Source organism: Aulostomus chinensis, chromosome 12 (genome assembly GCF_037954235.1).
Source record: "Aulostomus chinensis isolate RoL2024-O1b breed Wild chromosome 12, RoL_Achi_v1.0, whole genome shotgun sequence".
Taxonomy (NCBI): Eukaryota; Metazoa; Chordata; class Actinopteri; order Syngnathiformes; family Aulostomidae; genus Aulostomus; species Aulostomus chinensis.
In genome coordinates this window covers 27,198,406-27,217,166 of record NC_141331.1, presented here as the reverse complement: position 1 = coordinate 27,217,166, position 18,761 = coordinate 27,198,406, and the positions used below count along the sequence as shown (strand labels likewise).

The following is an 18,761-nucleotide window of genomic DNA, read 5'->3' as shown; positions in this document are numbered from 1 at the left end:
CAAAATAGCCCTTCTTGAGTCAACAAAGAAAGTGCTCTCTGCTCCCACCACATCTTGAAGGAACTTATCTTAGGTCACACTGTTGGTCATCTTTCAGTCAGGGCTGGATAAGCTGGAGTCTATCCAGGGGCGCAGCTTGTCAACAGGCAAGGCAGGCAACTGCTTGGGGCCCCGATCCGCGAGGGGCCCCCCGAGAGCTGGTCTCGGCGCACTTGCTTGCTTGGTACAAACCAAGGGAGAATTTCGTCCATGAGCCTGAATGATGGATTACGTGATTGTGCTTGCTGCTGTCCTACATGTATGCTACGCCCTTATAGTCAGTGGATCCGTGTTCACAAGCGTTCAAAGAATCCACACTTTTTTTTAACCACCGACATGCGTGGTAATCTATCACGTTTTGCTTAACTTAGCAACAAAGCTAGTTGCTAACCTTCAGTGGTCACGGCGGCTGCAGTAAACGAACACAGTTACAGTGATGTTGAGATGTTGTCTCATCGTAGTAAAGTATCATGATACTTCCTACTTCATCTAATCGATATGAGGAACACGTTTACTCGCTACATGCTTGGGGCCCCACAGATGCTAGAATGGCCTCTGAGCCCATCCCAGCTGAATGAGAGGCGGGTTCACCCTGGACGGGTCACTAGTCCATCACAGGGGGTTCAGTTTCTTGCTCAAGGACTCTTGGACATGGTCACCGGGGGAAGTGAGGATCGAACCAGCGACCCTACGATTGCTAGACGGCCACTCTCCCTCTGAGCCCTGCCGCCCCGTTGATTACATTACTTTTTTAATCAAATAATTTGTTTTTGTGGAGGAGAAAATGGTAGTCTAGCTATTGTGAGGAGCCTGGGGGGCACTGTCTGTGACAGCAGGAAATAAATGTGGACCCCCAGAACTGGACAAGGCTGAAAGAAAAATGAGATTCAAGATTCAAGATTGCTTTATTGTCATAGACCATGGTGGACATGTCAACAAGACAATGCAAGTGGCCCCTGAAGCAGGACATGAATATCCAGTTCTGATAGTGTACACTCAGTTTCTCACATCATGAATACCCACCCGCGCACACACACATACACACATGCGCACACACACACTATACTGTGCTGCACTTATAATAGATCACGTGATTTCCTTTCAACAACCCTCGCCCAATTCTGCCTTCAGGGAACTACCGTCCAAATAGAAATCGGAGCAAGCGCCACAGGCGGGACGAAGTAAACACGATGCCGGTGTTGTTTTCGCGTCAAAATTTAAGTCATCAGTATTTTTTTAAGATATTCATTTGTTTGTGTAAATGACAGGCAGGTCTCCCCAGATGGCCTTAGTGAATGGAGGTGAAAGAACATTACATCAAGTCGTCTGATAGAACAGCCTGAAATGTACCTTAATGTCTCAAACATTTTATTAACTCAGATAATTGGTTGAATGTGTAATGAACCCCTGTTTTTCCGTCTTCACAAGAGTCAGGAACTAAAAATGAGCCCAAACTGACTGTTCCAGTGTTTGGTGAGTCTGGAGGTATGTAAACGGCGACGATGGGCACTTTGGCTCGCCACTTTACTGATAAACATCTTCCAAGCATCTAGAGACGGAAGTTGAAAGAATCCAAGGACCGACCTTGTCATTCTTTTACATTCATTAAGTTTCCTTGACTCTTTTTATCGTCTCTGTATACAAAATAAAAGCTCCAGTGACTAAAAGCTGAAAATCTATTATTCTGTCACGGTAACACGTTCCTTTCGTCGCGTACGTGGGAGTTGAACTTTCCTGAATGTCTTTAAAGGCAGCGGGGGCGGGGCCAGTGTACATCATTCGCAGCGTGGGTGGATAAAGTGATGGTTTCCTCATCGAGTAACGGAGTAACCGGAAAACCTCCCAGTACAGGTAACGAACATGCTATTTTTGTGACGTTCAAACATATTTATACTACAATGTACTCGGAAGTCATGACAAAGCGCTGTCTCTGCTGTTAGCTTACCTTGCATGCTAGCATAAGTAGCCAGCGGGGCACGTGTTTCCCCCTGAAACTTTAGAGATGGAATTTGGAAGTTAAAATGTTTATTGGCGCGTTCCTGTTAGTTACCATGGACAAGGCGAAGGTTTGTGTTAGAGTTCACGTCGAGGTCACAGCCTACAAACAAGTGTGTGACCGCCGACTTGTCCTGACAGACACGCGTGGAAAGTGAAAGACGCGCCTGCCGGGGATGCTGGAGGAGATGAAGGCGGAGGTGGTGTGGTTGTCATGGCTGCTCTCATTTGGATACTCGCCTGGCTGCCTTGGGTCCTGTCAGGTGTGTTCACACAGGTGATGTGGAGTGTCACAGGGGGGTGAGGGAAGAATGTAGTTTCACACCCTTTGGCTGATGTTAGCAGGCACCACGGGGTAAATAAAACATGTACAGCAGGTAAGAATATGTTACATTATCAGAAAAAACCCTCATATACCCTCCTCAAAGTGTTTGGGGTACTTGGCTTTTGGGTGAAATTTATGGAAACCATAAAAAGATCATGCTACCATGAGATTATATCATGAAAGTAGGGCACTGAAGTAGCAGCATGCAGTGGTGATGTCCTCATCTCAAACAATTCATTGAAATAAAAGCCAACAACAGTGGTGAGTTGACCGCAACCGAACGTGTCAGTGGCTCCGTAAGGTGGCGTGTGCCCTTGAGCACTGATGACAGCTTCACAACGACGTCTCACACTGTTCGCAAGTCGACTCATTGTCTGCTGAGGCATCCCACTCTTCGTGAGGGGCGGCCCTCAGGTCGCGGAGGTCGTTGGGTACAGAGTTACGAGCCTCCACACGGCGACTCGGTTGATGCCGTAGGTTTCCTCTGGGATTCGGTTCTGGAGAAAGTGCAGGCCTCTCTGGTTGAGGTACCCCAGTCTCCAGCAGCCAGCTCCTAATGATGCGGCCTCGATGAGGTCGTCCATGAAGATGAAATTAGGCCTATGTTGTTCATGCAGGGGCACAATGACTGGACTCATGATGTTAATCAGGTAGCAGGGCCTTGTTACTGTACCGTTCTCATAGTGGGGGGGGGGGGGGGGGTTGTTGTACTGACTAGACACACCTGCCCCACACTGCAGCACCATCAGCGGCTGATGCACTGTGCTCTCCGTGGCGTCTCCAACATCGTTTGCGGCCATCATTTCTCCTCAACGTGAGTCGACTGTCATCAGAGAACAGCGCTGAGGCCCACTGGTCCCTCGCCCAGCTCAGTGGCCACCTCCGTCTGACAACATCCTGTTTGAAGGCTCACAATGGCGAGGTGCTGTTGATCAATTGTTGGGTGTCGTCTTGGTGTCATAACGTCAAAATGTGTAGAGCGTGATGAGGAGAACTGTTTCAGTACCAATTCTGATTGGTCGATTCATGGATCAAACACCCGTTGTGACTTTTGCCGTAAAGCTTCGTGTTAGAGAACGGCAAGTTGTGTAAAAAAAGAAACATTGACCAGCAGGACAAGTTTAGAGAGGTCACGTTGAGGTGACCTGTAGAGGTTAGGGTGCATTTTAGGTTCATCCTGAAATTTCACCTGAAAGCCAAATATCGCTAACTTTTGTGAGGAGTGTGTATGAGTGTGTCCCCCGTCACTTGGTACAGGTGAGCACTGCCAGCATGAGGAGGTCCACTGATGTCTGTCTCTCTCTGCTTTCTGGAGTCACAAAGAAGTAATGCAGGAAGGAAAAACATTTTTCTGAACCCAAGACAAGTATTTGTGAGTACTTGAAAGGCAGAAGTTACTACAATTAAACATTTCAAAACATGGGACAATAAATGAAGTGTGCGAGAGCCACCGCTATCACACCAGAAACGGAGCTGTGGATCCCACGTGGTGGGTAGAGAAGAGGGTCTGCTCCTTCAGCAGGTGGGAAGAACACCAACACAACTTGGTCAGGTGTCAGGATGCTGATGAAAACACAGTTTTAGTTCCACCTCCGTCCAAAGATCCCTCAGAACGTCATTACTGGACTTTTTAAATGAACGCACAAGTGGAAATGATCAAATCTGGCAAGGAATCAGACATTTTGAAAAGCTGATGACAAGTAGTGTCACTAACATCCAGGGTGTTTGTATTTCAGCCTCGAGTGACCTCCCCCAGCCGCTCAACATGACCCTCACCTCCAGCTACTTCGTTCACACGCTACGTTGGGAGCGAGGACCAGGCACGCCAGCAGGAGCCTACTACCATGTCACTGTCAGCTCGCAAATGTGGGTTTCACCTTTGTGTTGGTGCTGATGTTGTGTATTTCATATAGACCAGGTCCCACATGTACATCACAAACACACACACATACACTTTCAAACAGAGGGAAGAAAATTAAGGTAATGTTCGAAACAAATGGATTGAAGCACAAAGAGGCCAGGTTTAGAGAGATGTAGGGGTTCTTCAGCTGTGTTGCTCTGGTACATTCTGGTTTAGAGGATTTTGACCCTCTAAAGATGGCCTCCCCCTCTCCCGCCCTGCAGAGGAACTTCCTGGGTGCCCGTGGCTGGTTGTGAGCACATCCAGCATCCACTGGTTTGCAACCTGACTGAGGCCTTCTCCAACCAAAACCAAGTCTACTTCACCCGGCTTACAGCTCGGCTGGGGGCTCGGGCCTCTCTACCAGTCTACCACCGGGGGTTCCAGCCTCTCAGAGACAGTAGGTGACACCGCCGTGAGACGAGGGCGGACAGAGGGATAGGTGGTCTCTGGGGAGCCTCTGCTTTTGAAGACAACGCCATCTCTTTGGTTTCTTTTCCCCTGTAGCAGAGAGAACCTCCCTCAGTAACCAGATGTCTTGTGTTGTGTTCAGGGCCTGAACTTCATGCTGACCCCAACAGGGTCTCCTCCATCGTCAACTGTCACCAGATTAATAACTGATAATTGGACTGATATCAGCAACTGAACAAATTTGTATTTAACAAGGTCGGATCCTTTCACGTGTCTTTGGAAAATATCTTAACCTCACAAGCATGTAATCCTTATAATGATCCAGGGTAATAATTAAGTGTCATTTAAGCATAATTAACCATTCATTAATGTCCTTTGGAACTCTTATTGTTAGACGTGAGTCCCAGGTTTATTTCCTTGCATGAATTTTAGTCATAATTCACAGTGATTCGGGAGGGTTCTGTGTATGTCTTTACTAGCTACAGTACATACATGAGCTGTGCGAGGCTGTACTTTTACTTTCTGTCATTACTGAAGAGTACCGGGTCAGAACGGCACTTGACCACTCAGCACTGCTGACCGTTGTGACGAGATATGCGTCTGCTGATACTGAGACGTAGCTCCTAGCCTCTTCTCACGTCCTCCGCCATGGAACACGGAAATGTTACAATACTGACGTGTGTGTGTGTGTGTGTGTCTCTCTCTCTCAGCTCACCTGAGCCTGCCGCTGCTCTCCGTGACTCCCTGTGTCCAGTATCTGTGTGTGGACTTGCATCCCCCTATGCAGCACCTCAGCGAAGTCTACGACTCCTTCACTTACCAGCTCAGGATCAAGAGCAGCGTTGCAGACGAAGCTCAGGTAGTTGGATGACTTCTTATACTACTGGGACAATAATGTCGCCATGGGTTCCAGGACAGAACGTAAAATCAGGGGTGCACATAACCGCTAACAGGTATGAATGCGTGACAAAATTCAGGAATGCATAGCGTCACTTGTCTTAATACACACCTGTGCATACTTGACCGCCACATTATCAGTTCCTCATCTAATGTTGCACACGATCCTTGTCAATTACTCACGGAGATGTCAAAACACAGGCATTAAGCAGCTGCTCTGGCGCTTCACCTCCTACACAGAAGCGCTAACCGGAGCTGAAGAAAAGACTTTTTTCAGAGTAGTGGCTCCAAGATGTGCCATGGCTCCAAGCGAACGATGAGCGCACTGAAATGTGGTCCGAGATTTGCCGCTCGCATTCGCATCTAGCAGAGAAAGGTGCGTTTTATTAAGGCTCAAAGAATTTCAACCATCCTTTATTTGACAAACATGAAAAGAGAGAGGAGCACATGAATGTGGCACAAGCCATTGCTAATAAACAAGCTAGCCAAGAAGAAATGTCCAGATGGTGAGACGAGCTGGATGAAGTTTTTCTCCTCGCCTTCCGTAAAGCAAAAAACCCAGGTGCCATGTCTTCCTATTGTGAGGATATTTCTTGACTGAAGCAGGCAGGAAGGAACATCTGAGGTGCTGTCATTCATGACGTGAAGGGGCTCACGGACCTTGCAGAGCATCGCTCACGCCATCAGCGGGGAGTTACCAGCCCAGTTTTGGGGGCTGCTTTTTGATGGATCTAAGGACATCACAAAAGCTGAGCTGGAAATCGCTTACATTGCGTCTGCGTCCAGAAACGGAGAGTTTACCTGGGACGTTCTTGGGCTGATTGAACTGCGTGCTGACCGAGCTGTGCAGGCCGTAACAGATGGACTTGTGAGACTTATCCAGGACACAGGCTTGGATGGCTGGACAACAAAGTTGGTCACTGTGTGCACGGACGGGGCTTCTGTCAATGTCAGTATGTACAACGGTGCTCTGACAAAACTCCGGCTACTCGCTGCGGTTGGAGAGTCCCTTGAGCACATTGTGTGTGCCGCACACACACTGGAGACTTGCGCAAAATCAGCTGATCGCAACGTTCCTGACTGTGAAACATGGGATCACTCCATGGTCAAGCTGCTGCAGTTTTATTTATAAAAAGGAGGAGCAAAAAAAAATGCTGCACTGAAAACGCTGTGTGAAGAAAATGGGGTCTCCTTTGGGAAACTGGGTGTTTCATATCAGATGGTCTGCATGGAGGCATGAAACACTGCTAAAAACATCAAGCAGCTGGCGACCAGCGAGTAGCACATCTGCTCTGAGCGTTTTCAGTGCTTTCTGTCAAACATGCTTGACATTAGCAACGTTTTGAGACCACATCCATCAGGTTTCTGAGGGACAAACTGACCATCGGCGAATGGAAGGATGAACTCATGGTGGCCATTGGATGCTTCAGGCTTCTGCTCGATGGTGCAGGCCACTTTTTCCAGTGCTGATGCTGGCAGAGACAAGACAAACTTACTCAGGGGGCTTATTTGAAGAGTCTGAAATCAGATATGACTCCTCAAGTCATGTGATCATTTCTTAGTATTTGATCCTTCAACATGGCCTCAGGAAATGCAAGAATGGAAACACGGCAGTCTGCAGCATTCTCGGTAGATATGAGGCCACCTCGCAACTTGACAAACACACCACTGTGACAGAATGGGTGCGCTTGAAGCAGGCAGGACGGTGCCTGGGAGCCTCCTCTGCGTGTGACCTGGTCCGATACAAGTGACCCGGAGGTTTACTCCAACATCAACGAGGTGGTTAAGCTGTTAAGAGGGGATTTTGACCCAACGCCAGCTGCTGACCTGTGGATGGAGACGTCTCATCGAGGGGTCGCATCTGCAGCGTCTTCATCATTTACCATGCAGGAAGTTGAAGCAGAAGAGTGAGGAAGACTGCACTGATTAAGACCATGCTACACATGAGGCGAGCACCAAACGCCACGTCCTGGTTCTCACCTGAGTAACTCACTAAAAGGTGATGTGCACCCCTGCGTATAATCCAGGAACTCCACTGTTGAGCCCCAAATTTAGTTTTTTTCAAGCGAAACTATATTTCAAAGATGCATATTAACAATGAGCAGAGGTCCAGCGGTTGATCCAACAGTGAAGGAAGTGCTGATAGCTGCTCACATCACACTTGCAAGACATCACATTAAATCAGCCTTCAGAGCGTTCCAAGTAAAAAGGTCTTTAACGGCACTATTATTAGGGCCTGAGCCAGAAGACCCTATTCTGTTTGCTCGGCAGAGCAACACATCAGCAGCATTAAAAACACTATTTTGTGTTTATATTTTCAGTGCATGTCGTATTTTTGCCCTGAATTTTGTAGAATGTCTCAGAGTGTTTCGCAGGATAGACGGGGATTTTAATTTCTCCACGATTCCCAGAACAGAAGAAGAAATGAACAGACAAGCCGAAAATGCACGTTTGGAAGGATAAGCATTCTTAAGAAACAAGCACCAGTTTATGAAAGAATACCGACATTTGCAGCAATAGAAAAATGCTTCTCACCGGGTGACCACTGAATCAGACCCCATTATAAATGAGGCAATGATGTCAAATACTGGTAAATAGGGGAGGCGGCGAGAGCCACACCCCCCGCCCACTTTGATTGCATAAAAGGCGGAGTTAGCAGACGTTCATTCTTTCAGCAGAACTGCTTGAGCTTTGTTCTCCGTGAGGATCCTGAAGCTCTCTGGACTCCAGTGCTTGTTTGGACTTTATATCCTCCACCATCATAGTTGGGTCTCAGACTTTGAAACCATTTGAAACTTTGACTGAGAAAGGAGGTGTTGAGGTTCAGGCAGGCGGAGGCTCGGTCTCCAACTGGACCCCGACTGGGCTTCACAGCCGTGCCTGAAAATCCTCATCAAGAGCAGCTGGGCCTCAAATGCAGTCACTCCTCCCAGTGACCGAGCTCAACACCTTTAGTACCTCAGACATCTTAGTGATCAGTCTTGGTTGTGTTACCTGAGTCAAGTGATCTGACCTGCTCAGGTGGTCGAGTGGTCAGCGCGTGCGTCACGTACGCAGCTGGCCACAGATTGAATCCCAGCCACAGGTCTTTTTTCTGCATGTCCCAGAACATGTGTTCCTGTGCCAGTGGGCACAGACACACAGGTTGGTTCAGTCAGGCTAGAAGTCTGTTGGGGTCAAAAGTTCTCGCATCCAGTTTTTTACAAAAACACACATTCCAGACTAGGCGGTGTGTCCTCCTTGTAACTCATCTGTAACTAAAGAAGAGCTCTGCATTCCTCCAGCAGACTCGCACTCTGACACAGTCGAGGGGGTTGGAGTGTTAGCAGACAAAAACTAGGAGAAAATCACGATAAGGAAAACCCTCCTTTCATTTCAGACATTAGACACCGCGCCTCCTCCGCCGGATGTCCAGGCAATTAGCCTGGGAGATGATGTGTGATCTGGAGAGACCAACAGAGATGAAAGAGAACAAGGCAACAATCACAGCAGCCGTGGATTTGAGAATGTAGGAGAGAGGCTAGTTTGTACATCGCTGAATGTGGGTCACATGGTAGTGAGGCGTCCGTTGTGTTGTCTCGAGGTGTCTGTACTTGTTGTCCCTGGTGTCAGATCGAACACTCATCTGTAACACTAGAGGACACACACTTGATAGCTGCTGGCTCCGTTTGCTGTACTCCTACCTGGGGGAGGTGGAGGGCGCTTCCATGGGGAACCCTGCTCATGCTTGGTGTACGCCCTCTGCTGACCACCTGCTCTCGTGTGGTTTTAGTCGAGGGACGTAACATGGTCCTACAAAGGTGGCAGCATCAGTGTTCTGCTTCTGGAGTGGTGAAGAAACAGTCTTGTCTTTCAGTGATGAACAAATGAAACATTTTGCAGTTTAAATGGAAGGAATCAAACTGCTGATCTGCTCAGGTCTACTGAGCAGGTTCTAGGATGTGGGATGCAGTGTGGGTTCGGACAGCTTGTATCAGTATCTGGAAATAAAACCACGATAAATCGATGTGGGGCGAAGCATGTATGACTCTGTGTGACACACACACACCAATCCACTGCTGTTGCTGGAACACCAGATCGTCCATGCCCAAACGAAACTAAAGCCTCTCTTCCTCACTGCCTCAAAAGTTGGCGGATAGTAAAGAAATTGAACTCAACATTCATAAATCGTGTAACTATGTTTCATAGGAAAACAGCTGCTAAATGTTGATGCGGAGTGTGGCCAACAGCAGGGAAATACAGTGACTTGTGTCCCGGTCCACACGCCTGGAGTGAGTAAACCTGTGGGGATCAGGTGAAATGCTGGGCTCACTTGTAGCTCCTGCAGGGGAACCATGTGGGATTAATGCTGATTTTATTTCCTCGTACTAATGGAACATCTGTATGTGATCTCTGCTGGTGCTGTCAGTTCTTTGAGGAAACCAAGTCCCTGACGAGACTGAGTGTGAAGAACCTGGCCCGTGGCAGGAGCTACTGCGTCTCGGTCCGTTTCGCAGACAGTCTGCATCAGAGAGAGTCCAACTACAGCCAGCCCCAGTGTGCCTCCACCCCCAGCATCGATACTGCAGGTACACATGCCGCCGCAACAGGAGCACCATTATCAACAGTTCAGTGTCAATCTGAAGACAATAAAACATGCGTCTTAGTGCAAGTTTGACATGTCAAACCTGACCGGCTCTCAACTGTTCACCACAGTGGAGGGTTGGAATCTCCGAACATCACAACTTTTGAAAAAAATTACAAAAAGTTAAGATCGTTTAAGTTTTAATCTTTTTTTTTTAATGACTCAACTGCTGCAAAACTGACACGAGGCCGTTCTTGCAGCTATAGCAGGTATTCCCCTGTGATTAGCACGCTAACGCCCTCAATCAAGATGCTAAATGTTGTACACGTGGAGCCTGTCAGATTGTTGCTGCCTCAATACGCTCCATTTTTGAGTAGAGGCACCCTGAAAATAACGTAGCTTATCATTCACACTCATGTGTAACTTCAGCAGTGTTGACTGTTCAGTTGTAGGCTTCGCTGATGTCAGCTAGCCAGCTAATGCTACTTTTACAAGGTACGAATGATAGCAAAAACTTTCTTTCGTTAATGAATTGACTTTTCTCCAAACTTCCATCCAACTTCTTTGTTGTATTTTTCCCAGTTGCTCAGAATTTGAGCGGTAGCACAGACAAGAGTAAAATTACACATCAAGTACTTCGATGCTGCCTTTGAAGCCCCGAGTATCCAGGAAGTTTCAAGACATCTCGGGACACAGGAAGGGGAAGTTGGATCAGTTTTAATGGTCCTTGTTACCCTCAGACACCTTCCTGGGATAACAAACCTGTGGGTGGAGAAGTGTGCCGCAAGACACAGAACTTGATCGGCTCTTGTTTGTGTTTTGAACTGGGCATGTTGAGTTATTCCATTAAAAAATGGATTGAGAAAGCAGAATTTGAATTTTTAATTTGGAGCTGCATTGCAATACTTGGAAAGAAGTGTTGTGGTCCAGCTCAGCTCAGGAAGAAGTCTCCACCCCACAGAGCGTCAAAGAATCGTCACAGACGTGAATAGCTGGTGCTCTGTGCTCGCTTCCTCATCCTCAGGGACAGGAAGTTTGTCTCAGTAACATGAAATGAAACTGTGAGAAGTGAATGTGGAAGTATTCAGAGAACTGACTGTTTAGGTGAGATCATGTGCAACTTCAAAGCAAATGAATTCAGTCTAACTAGTTACATTAAGTTCCAAGTTCATTGTAATGCAGTTCCAAATAACAAATTTAATTTCCAAATACGTCATCCAGTTCTTCGAATGCCATGGTTCAAGCTGCCCAGTTCAGATTCAGATATAAGTCATTCAGTTGCAGTTTAAGGTCTGTCCGGTCAAGATAAGCACGTTAGCATGCTAACATGACCATTTAGCACTCAAAGCACATTCTCATAGAGCCACTAGCTTGGCTAGCTGCTAGCTGCTCACTCTCTCAGGAGTGAAAATGCAGTATTGTTACCCTCCACGTCTCTGGTTGCACCGCGGCCGCTCCGAATTATTCTCCTCTAACCACAAAGATCACCACATCTCCGCCATTCTGACCTTGATAGCTTGTCGTGTGGATAAAGGGGTTGAAGTTGGCTATACTACTGCCATCACTATCCAGTCCGTCTGGCTGCATGTGAGAATACTCGTGTGTGTCCTCCTCAGACTCGCTGATCTCAGCTGTGCTGTGTGTCCTGGTCATATCTGGTCTGGTCATGGTGGCCCTGCTCGTCTCCACTGGCTCCATCTGTCTGAGAGAGAGGCGTCTGCCGTCGGTCCTGGTGAGTTTTTGTAGCGTCTTTTAAAAGAGAAGTGAGAGACGAGTTGGTAGTGTTCCCATTTGCCTTTACTGGCACAAAAATAATGTCCCAAAACAAACAATAAGAAGAATCATCGGTCTTCTCTTAAACGAAGAGCGTGTGTCAACTTGAAACTTGGAGATGGTTCCACAGAGGGGGAACCAATAGCAGAAGGTTCCAGAGAGGGGGAACCAATAGCAGAAGGTTCCACCTGCACTCATGGAGACTGGGAGCCCCAGATAAGCCTTACGAGTGGGGTGGGGTAATGAGGGCCATCAACCGAAAATAAAGTAGCATCAAATCGGTATTTGTTCCAAGTTAAGCCAAAGTACCAAACGTGCTGGCTTCAGCCTCTAACATTGAATAGACAGAATGACTGAGAGATGATAAAAACACTCCTCAGCTCAGCCTCGGTGAAAACTGTGTTTTGTGGTTTGATAGCAAGCAAGGCAACTTTTCTAAGAAAGCTGAGAGGAAAGGACTGTGGGCAGAAAGACGCATATGTCAGAGCTGTGCCACGTTTGTGGTTTAACTGTGAAAAGAGAAAAAAGACAAAAGCAAGAGACGGCCGTCGACGACCTCCGTTTAGTCTGGCGCCAATATGACAAAGAGAATGTCAGACGTACTCGGAATTTCCCATTACTTGTTTTCTGAGCTCAATCAAAATGAGACCCATCAAGAGAGGAGGATGTGTGTGGAGTTGTGCGTCCTCTGTGCAAAATGTAAAGTGTTAAAAATCCATGCAAAAGTGTTAATGTTCTTTTTTCAAAAAAATGATTTGATAAATAAATAAATAAAATAGGAAGAACAAAAATCTCTCATTTAAAAAAAAAAAAAAAAGGCATTTATGCCTCGTCTGACGTGTTGCAAAGGGCTTGGAGTCATTTTTGACCAGGACCTTTCCTTCAGCTCCCACATAAAGCATGTGACCAGGACCGCCTTCTTCCATCTGCGAAGTATCGCTAAGATTAGGAACATCCTTTCCCAGAGTGATGCTGAGAAACTGGTGCATGCATTTATCACTTCTCGGCTGGACTACTGCAACTCTCTCCTGTCAGGATGTCCTAAATACTCCCTAAAGAGTCTCCAGCTGGTCCAGAACTCTGCAGCGAGGGTTTTGACGGGAGTTAAGAAGAGAGAACACATCTCTCCCACTTTAGCTTCTCTCCACTGGCTTCCTGTAGGATCTAGAATCGACTTCAAAGTCCTTCTGCTAACTTATAAGGCTCTCAATGATAAAGCCCCATCCTATTTGAAAGAGCTCATTAGTCCCTACTGTCCGACCAGAGCACTCCGCTCCCAGAATGCAGGTCTTTTAGTGATTCCCAGTATCAATAAAAACACACTGGGAGGTAGAGCCTTCAGTTACCAGGCTCCTCTACTGTGGAACCAGCATCTCTCCATGGGTCAGAGAGGCAGACACTTTAACTACGTTTAAGTCCAGGCTTAAGACCTTCCTCTATGACAGAGCCTTCAGTTAGGACTGGTTCAGGTAGCTCTGAACCATTGATAGCTATGCTGCTACAGGCTTAGACTGCTGGGGGACACATCAGGTTACATGGAGCCCTTCCCTCCTCTCCTCTCCTCCTCTCCTCCCTGCACATTTTTGGAACTGTCACTACCATTACTTGTTGCACTTTGTAGTTTGGCCTTGGTGTCAGATCCACCACACGATAAGATTTAATGAAGATCTTGCTTGCCGATCTCAAGCTGTCCCTTGTCGTCTCGTGTCCTGTCACTGTCCCGCACGCCCCGGCTCAACAGCTGAGTACCTGAATGGGGAATTCCTTCGTTTCGGGGACAAAAAAGTTTTTGATTTGTTCCGGTACCAGTTAGAGCCTGATACCTGGCGGCTGCAGTATTTGAAGACAAAAATGGGGTTGGTGTTTTTGAGAGTGAGAGGATTTACCAGTGGATAGTCACCGCCAGCGTCACTCCGTATCAGCACGCAGCTTTATGCTGCTACGCCACGCATTCTAAGGGGTTTAGGCGTCTTTTACAGTTAACCTTTTCATATTTTGTCGTGCGAGGAGATTTTTTCCGTTATGAATTGTCAGTGACATGGAGACGTGGAGGGATTTCCCCCTCACACAGGGCTCCTATGTGGTTAATAAATTAAAGGTGGGATCTGTAAAATGATCAAATGATTCAGCAGATTTCCACTGGTGGGAAACATTCGAAACACCCACTAAAAGCTTGATTTTGTCAGTCTGAGAAGGTCAGGATGCATTCGGATGTCAAGTAGGAGCGAGGACCGAGTCTCAGCTGTGTCTCAGTAGGAAATCGCATCAACGTGATCATGCAGCATTTTCAGCCTAGATAAGTTTCAGCATTGTTTGGATGGAAGACCGACTTGAGTAACATGAGCTGCAGTGACTTGACAGGCTGGGGATGACGATGGCGTATCTGTAGGATGTTTTACACTGTTGTTACTGGGGCAACACTCGTTGTGTTTCTGTTTCGTCCAACGAGAAACGCATGCATATACATAAAGGAGTTGGTACACTTCTGAGAGCTGTAAAAGGATTTTAATACAAATACGAAAATATTTGCGAGAGAGTAATACTTCCAGCAAAGCAATGAAGGCACATGAGGAGTATCAGACATGGATTATTAGATTTGTCTGAGCTTCAAAGTGGACGCCCAAGGGGCACGTAGGGAGGTGTGCAGGATGAACGATGGCGGCCTACAAACGAACGGAGGCTGACCAGGCTCTGCGGAGTGAGTGACTGCAGAGTCGACCCTTTCAGAGTGACGAAAAACCCGCGTTGACCCGTGTTTTTGGTGCAGTGTGAAAGGGGTATTACAGGGAGGTGAGAACCCCCACCTTTTGGCATACCTTTCTTACTGGAATAATGAGTTCCTGGGTCAGAATGAACAGGAGACGGTGACTGGTACCCATCTTGATAACGGGGAAGCAAAAGATCTTGGATGATGTAAGTGGTGAATTATCGTTAGAAAGGTAGAGAGGGGACTGTTCGGCTCCTCTTTCAGAACGAAGTGTCATGAGGGGGTCACTCCAGACATCCTGAGTAATGTGATGAAGGAAAGGGGGGGTACTGCACTTCAGAGCTGAGCTGTTTCAGCCTCTGGATGCTAGTGAGGGATCTCATCTCCCAGCTACAGCAGACACGAAGAGACGGATTGGCCCTCAGACAAACATACGATCTCATCACATGATGATACTTACACGGGTCATCATCATACGATGAAGATCCATCCATCCATCATCCATCCATTTTCTACCTCTTATCTCGTTCAGGGTGGGGGGGTGGAGCCTATCCCAGCAGCGAGAGGCAGGGTTCACCCTGGACGGGTTACCAGTCCATCACAGGGCCACCAGGAGCAGTTAGAGGTTCAGTATCTTGCTCAAGGACACTTGGACATGGTCACCGAGGGAAGTGGGGATCGAACCAGCGACCCTTCGGTTGCTAGACGCCCACTCTACCTCTGAGCCATTGAGCCACGCCACCCCTGTCTTTTTTAATAAAAACATTTTGTTTTTGTGGAGGAGAAAAAAATGGTAGTCTACCTATTGTGAGGAGCTTGGGGGGGGGGGGCAGGAAATCCATGTGGACCCTCAGAACTGGACAAGGCTGAAGTAAGTGAAAGTAAGAGAGTGTCAGTGGCCCATGAAGCAGGACATGAATATCCAGTTCTGATAGGTTTCATTCATTTGTGCTCATCAATCATTCTGCCCAAAAAAGTCAGAAAGCTGAGATTTGCTGGACGCGATGCACTGATAGGTGGGGTTTTGTGTTTTTGGGTGTTTTTGCGGTAGCAACAAGAGGAAGGTACCAGCAGTTTACTGCTGCTGTCGATTTGCAGATGAGCTGCTTTAAAAATGGCCGTGTCTTTGCCCCTGACAGCAGGAGGGGAATGCAGATGTTGGCCTGTATCACAGTTGTTCTCAGTACTTTAGGCAGCAACAGTAACCAGTAGCAGCACAGACCACCTCCTCGTCTGCCGAGCCAAACAGGAACACTTGAATTCTGACAGCCATTCGTTTGATCTTCCTCTCTTCCTTGGAGAACATTTAGAGAAAAGTGCTTCTTCAATAGTTTATTATAGTAATCATCACATTAAACAACACCAATGTAGTTTGCTAAAGAACTGGATTGTTTGAATTTCTATAAAAATACTAACACTTTCTAACCCCCCCAGACGTCCATCCATCACATTGAGGAGGTCCCGCTGGTTGTACCCGTCAGCCCGTCCTTGTCTCCCCTCCTATATTGTAATGCAACAGCGCCCTCGCCAGGTGGGAAGAGAAGCAGTCAAATGTCGAATGAGAGCGATGGAGGTGTCACGGAGAGCTCTGCTGGGAGCAGGCCAGGAAATTACACACTGTGGGTGTCTGCCAACCTCGTGTCTCTGTCCCCGTCATCTTCATCATGCTCCTTGTCAGCTCCTCTGTCTGCTGGGCAGCTGGTCAGCTTCGCTCCGGACCCTCCAGGCCTCTGTGGCCCCCAGCCAGAGGCCCAGATCCCAGCAGACACCAGTTTAGATACTGGTTTGAAACACACACCTCCACTGTCTGACTCCGTCCCCAACGCTGCTCCGGCAGACATGGCATATTCAACTGTAGAGAGAGAAGAATCACGTGAGGAGGAGGAGGAGGAGGAGGAGGAGGGAGGGAATGTCAACCTCTTCACTTTAGTTTTGGGGAGGTGCCTAGAGGAAGTGCATGAGGAGGAGAGAACTCAGGCTGAACAATCAGAGGCAGAGACCCCTCCTATAGAGGAGCACGACTCCCCACCAACCCTGCCCTCCCAGCCTGGGGACTCCGAGGAAGGTCCCAGAGAAACAAGTGCAGTTGAGGAGGAGGAAGAGGAGGAGTGTTTGTATGTGAGGCGATGAGGTCAGTTTACAGCTGACGATGCTCCGTTTTGTGTCTTTTCTGAAAAGCTGTGTTTTAAAAAGACTGCTGTGGCAGCACTGATCTGAAGTCATGAGCGTCACTTCAGCGCAGACACCGAAAACCCTGAAGTGGCACGGATGAGGAGTCAAAGCAGCACCGGCGTGCCGTGCTTCTACGCCACCTCTGAACACCTGAGAGCTGAAGAAGTACAGGAGACAGTCGGCGTGCATGTGAGATCTCTCCACGTGTCCATAAACCTCACCTGACCTCGCCGCACCGTACAGCTGCCCAGCATGCTTCCCTTCCTCTGTTTCATCCTGGGACAGAGTTCTCCCATGAAGGCTGCAGCCCAGGATGTGACACGTTAGCGTGCTGGTATTCCCACATGTGGCAGCAGAGGCTGCTGTTGCCTCTGCAAGTGTTCCTTTTTTCTTTTTTTTTTAGGGTTAATTGTTCACAATTTTCAACTGCTTTTCTTTTTCTTTGAAAAATGCTTCTTTTTTAAAGGAATACACCAACCTTTTGGGAAATTTGCTTATTGAACATCATTTTTAGAGCAAGAGTTCAACCACTTCTCTCCTCTCTTGTAGTCCTACAGGCAGAGTCCCTGCAGCTAAGCTAACTAGCAGTCGGCCCTCGAGCCACAGAGGGTCTGTAGCCGCTGGTCTGACACTAAAAATGGACAATCAGCATATTTCCCTAAAAGTTGGCATGTTCCTGCACAGGAATCATTAAGAGTCTGGGGAAAACTCTGGAGTTTAAAAATGACCAAACCTATACAACTGGAAGGTTTGAGCTGCTGGCTCCCGGCCACATGACTGTTCTGTCCCCCCACCGGGACCAGTGGACGTCTTCTCTCTTCCTTCCAATCTTCTGATTGTCATCTTTTAGAGAGGGACAGCCTCCCAGCTGGGCGATGGTGAAACAAACTTTTGATGTGACCGGCAAGTCTGGTTTGAGCCATCAGACCAAAAACCATGAGTTTATTATCAGTGGCTTTACTGCATTCCTGTCCAAGTAGAGTGGATTCATATTCCCAGCTCTGTTTCCTGTCTGCCAGAGGTTAAAATACATTTAACGGAAGAGCTTTATTAAGACGCTGTGATAGCAAAGGAAAGCCAGGAGGAGGCGCTAACATAATGGGACATTCAGAGTAGTGAAAATGTCTTTGCAGGAAAATATTTCCATAAGGAACATTGAAATAGTGAAATATTGATTTGTACTTACTGTAATATCCATGATGATACTGTACTCTAGATATTCTCATTAACCTGCATGAAAAGCAGAATTTGTGAAAACAAAAGTACTGCAATATTTTGTTAAGTCTTTTATGTCTGTGTTGTCTTTCAGCTGCTGCTGGAAAACATCTGGCTCCTTTCCAAGCACTGCACCTTAAATGTGCCTATCATTCGAAAAGTCAAAAACTTAGTTTGTAAATCCAAATGCTTTAATTTTGAGGGCGGGACTTATGACGCAAGGGGAAGGCCTTGTCTCTATTGGCCAGTATTTGGCAAAACCGTTGCCAGTAGCGTTGCTACATGTAGCATCTTCCTTTCCACCCAATGGATTTTTGGGGATTTTCAAACAAAAATGGTCAGATTTGCATGAATACACCTCTATCATAAATATGTAATTGTATATATGTTATCCTGTCTGTCTGTCACCATAGGAATGGAAGCTACCAGCACTTCTATACATTCATGGGCGTGGCCTTGTTAAGGCAACGCCAGTTTGTCCAAACACACGTAACATTCACCCATTCACATCCTGACGGTTGTGTGCGCGTGATCCACCTTCAAGAACGATACGTTTGTGCGGAGGTGCTAAACTCTGTCGTCACAATGTGGCAGCAACTGTCTGTTAGAAACGGCCTTGTTTTTATTTCGGTGGGTTTCCCGTCTTTGTCGTGGTCCAACACAACAGTTTTAATGCACTTAGTTGATGTGCCGCCTGCTACCAACAGTATTTGCTGTTAAATGTCAGAACTGTCATGTTGCTCAGCCACGTCTTGCACATTAA

General features: G+C 47.3%; 1 protein-coding gene and 1 long non-coding RNA gene across 3 annotated transcripts; one reads left to right on the top strand and one right to left on the bottom strand.

The window, feature by feature from the left end:
* The first annotated feature begins 1,192 nt into the window (after positions 1-1,192).
* Positions 1,193-18,756, top strand: LOC147252656 (uncharacterized). 2 transcript variants are annotated; one of them, XM_086221027.1, is made up of 9 exons: positions 1,193-1,524; positions 1,790-1,890; positions 2,176-2,297; positions 4,096-4,225; positions 4,484-4,659; positions 5,381-5,529; positions 9,976-10,135; positions 11,748-11,863; positions 16,046-18,754. In XM_086221027.1, exons 3-9 carry the CDS (start codon positions 2,249-2,251, stop codon positions 16,739-16,741), a joined length of 1,476 nt encoding a protein of 491 aa, XP_086077153.1. In that variant the 5' UTR covers positions 1,193-1,524; positions 1,790-1,890; positions 2,176-2,248; the 3' UTR covers positions 16,742-18,754. The 2 variants fall into 2 exon arrangements, with proteins under 2 accessions (XP_086077153.1, XP_086077154.1); XM_086221028.1 differs by lacking the exons at positions 1,193-1,524; positions 1,790-1,890 and adding an exon at positions 1,903-2,105 and having other exon boundaries at positions 16,046-18,756.
* Positions 7,575-12,031, bottom strand: LOC147252657 (uncharacterized). Its single transcript, XR_015118784.1, has 2 exons — positions 11,557-12,031; positions 7,575-10,186 (listed from the first exon to the last, which is right to left on the bottom strand). It is a non-coding gene; the product is annotated as an uncharacterized LOC147252657 (long non-coding RNA).
* Positions 18,757-18,761: the final 5 nt, after the last annotated feature.

Excerpts from the sequence above, each read along its gene's own strand:
- LOC147252656 (XM_086221028.1), top strand. The coding sequence starts at position 2,249 with ATGGCTGCTCTCATTTGGATACTCGCCTGGCTGCCTTGGGTCCTGTCA. Across the intron at positions 2,298-4,095 it reads GCTGCCTTGGGTCCTGTCAG|CCTCGAGTGACCTCCCCCAG; the intron begins GTGTGTTCACAC and ends TTTGTATTTCAG. Across the intron at positions 5,530-9,975 it reads GCGTTGCAGACGAAGCTCAG|TTCTTTGAGGAAACCAAGTC; the intron begins GTAGTTGGATGA and ends TGGTGCTGTCAG.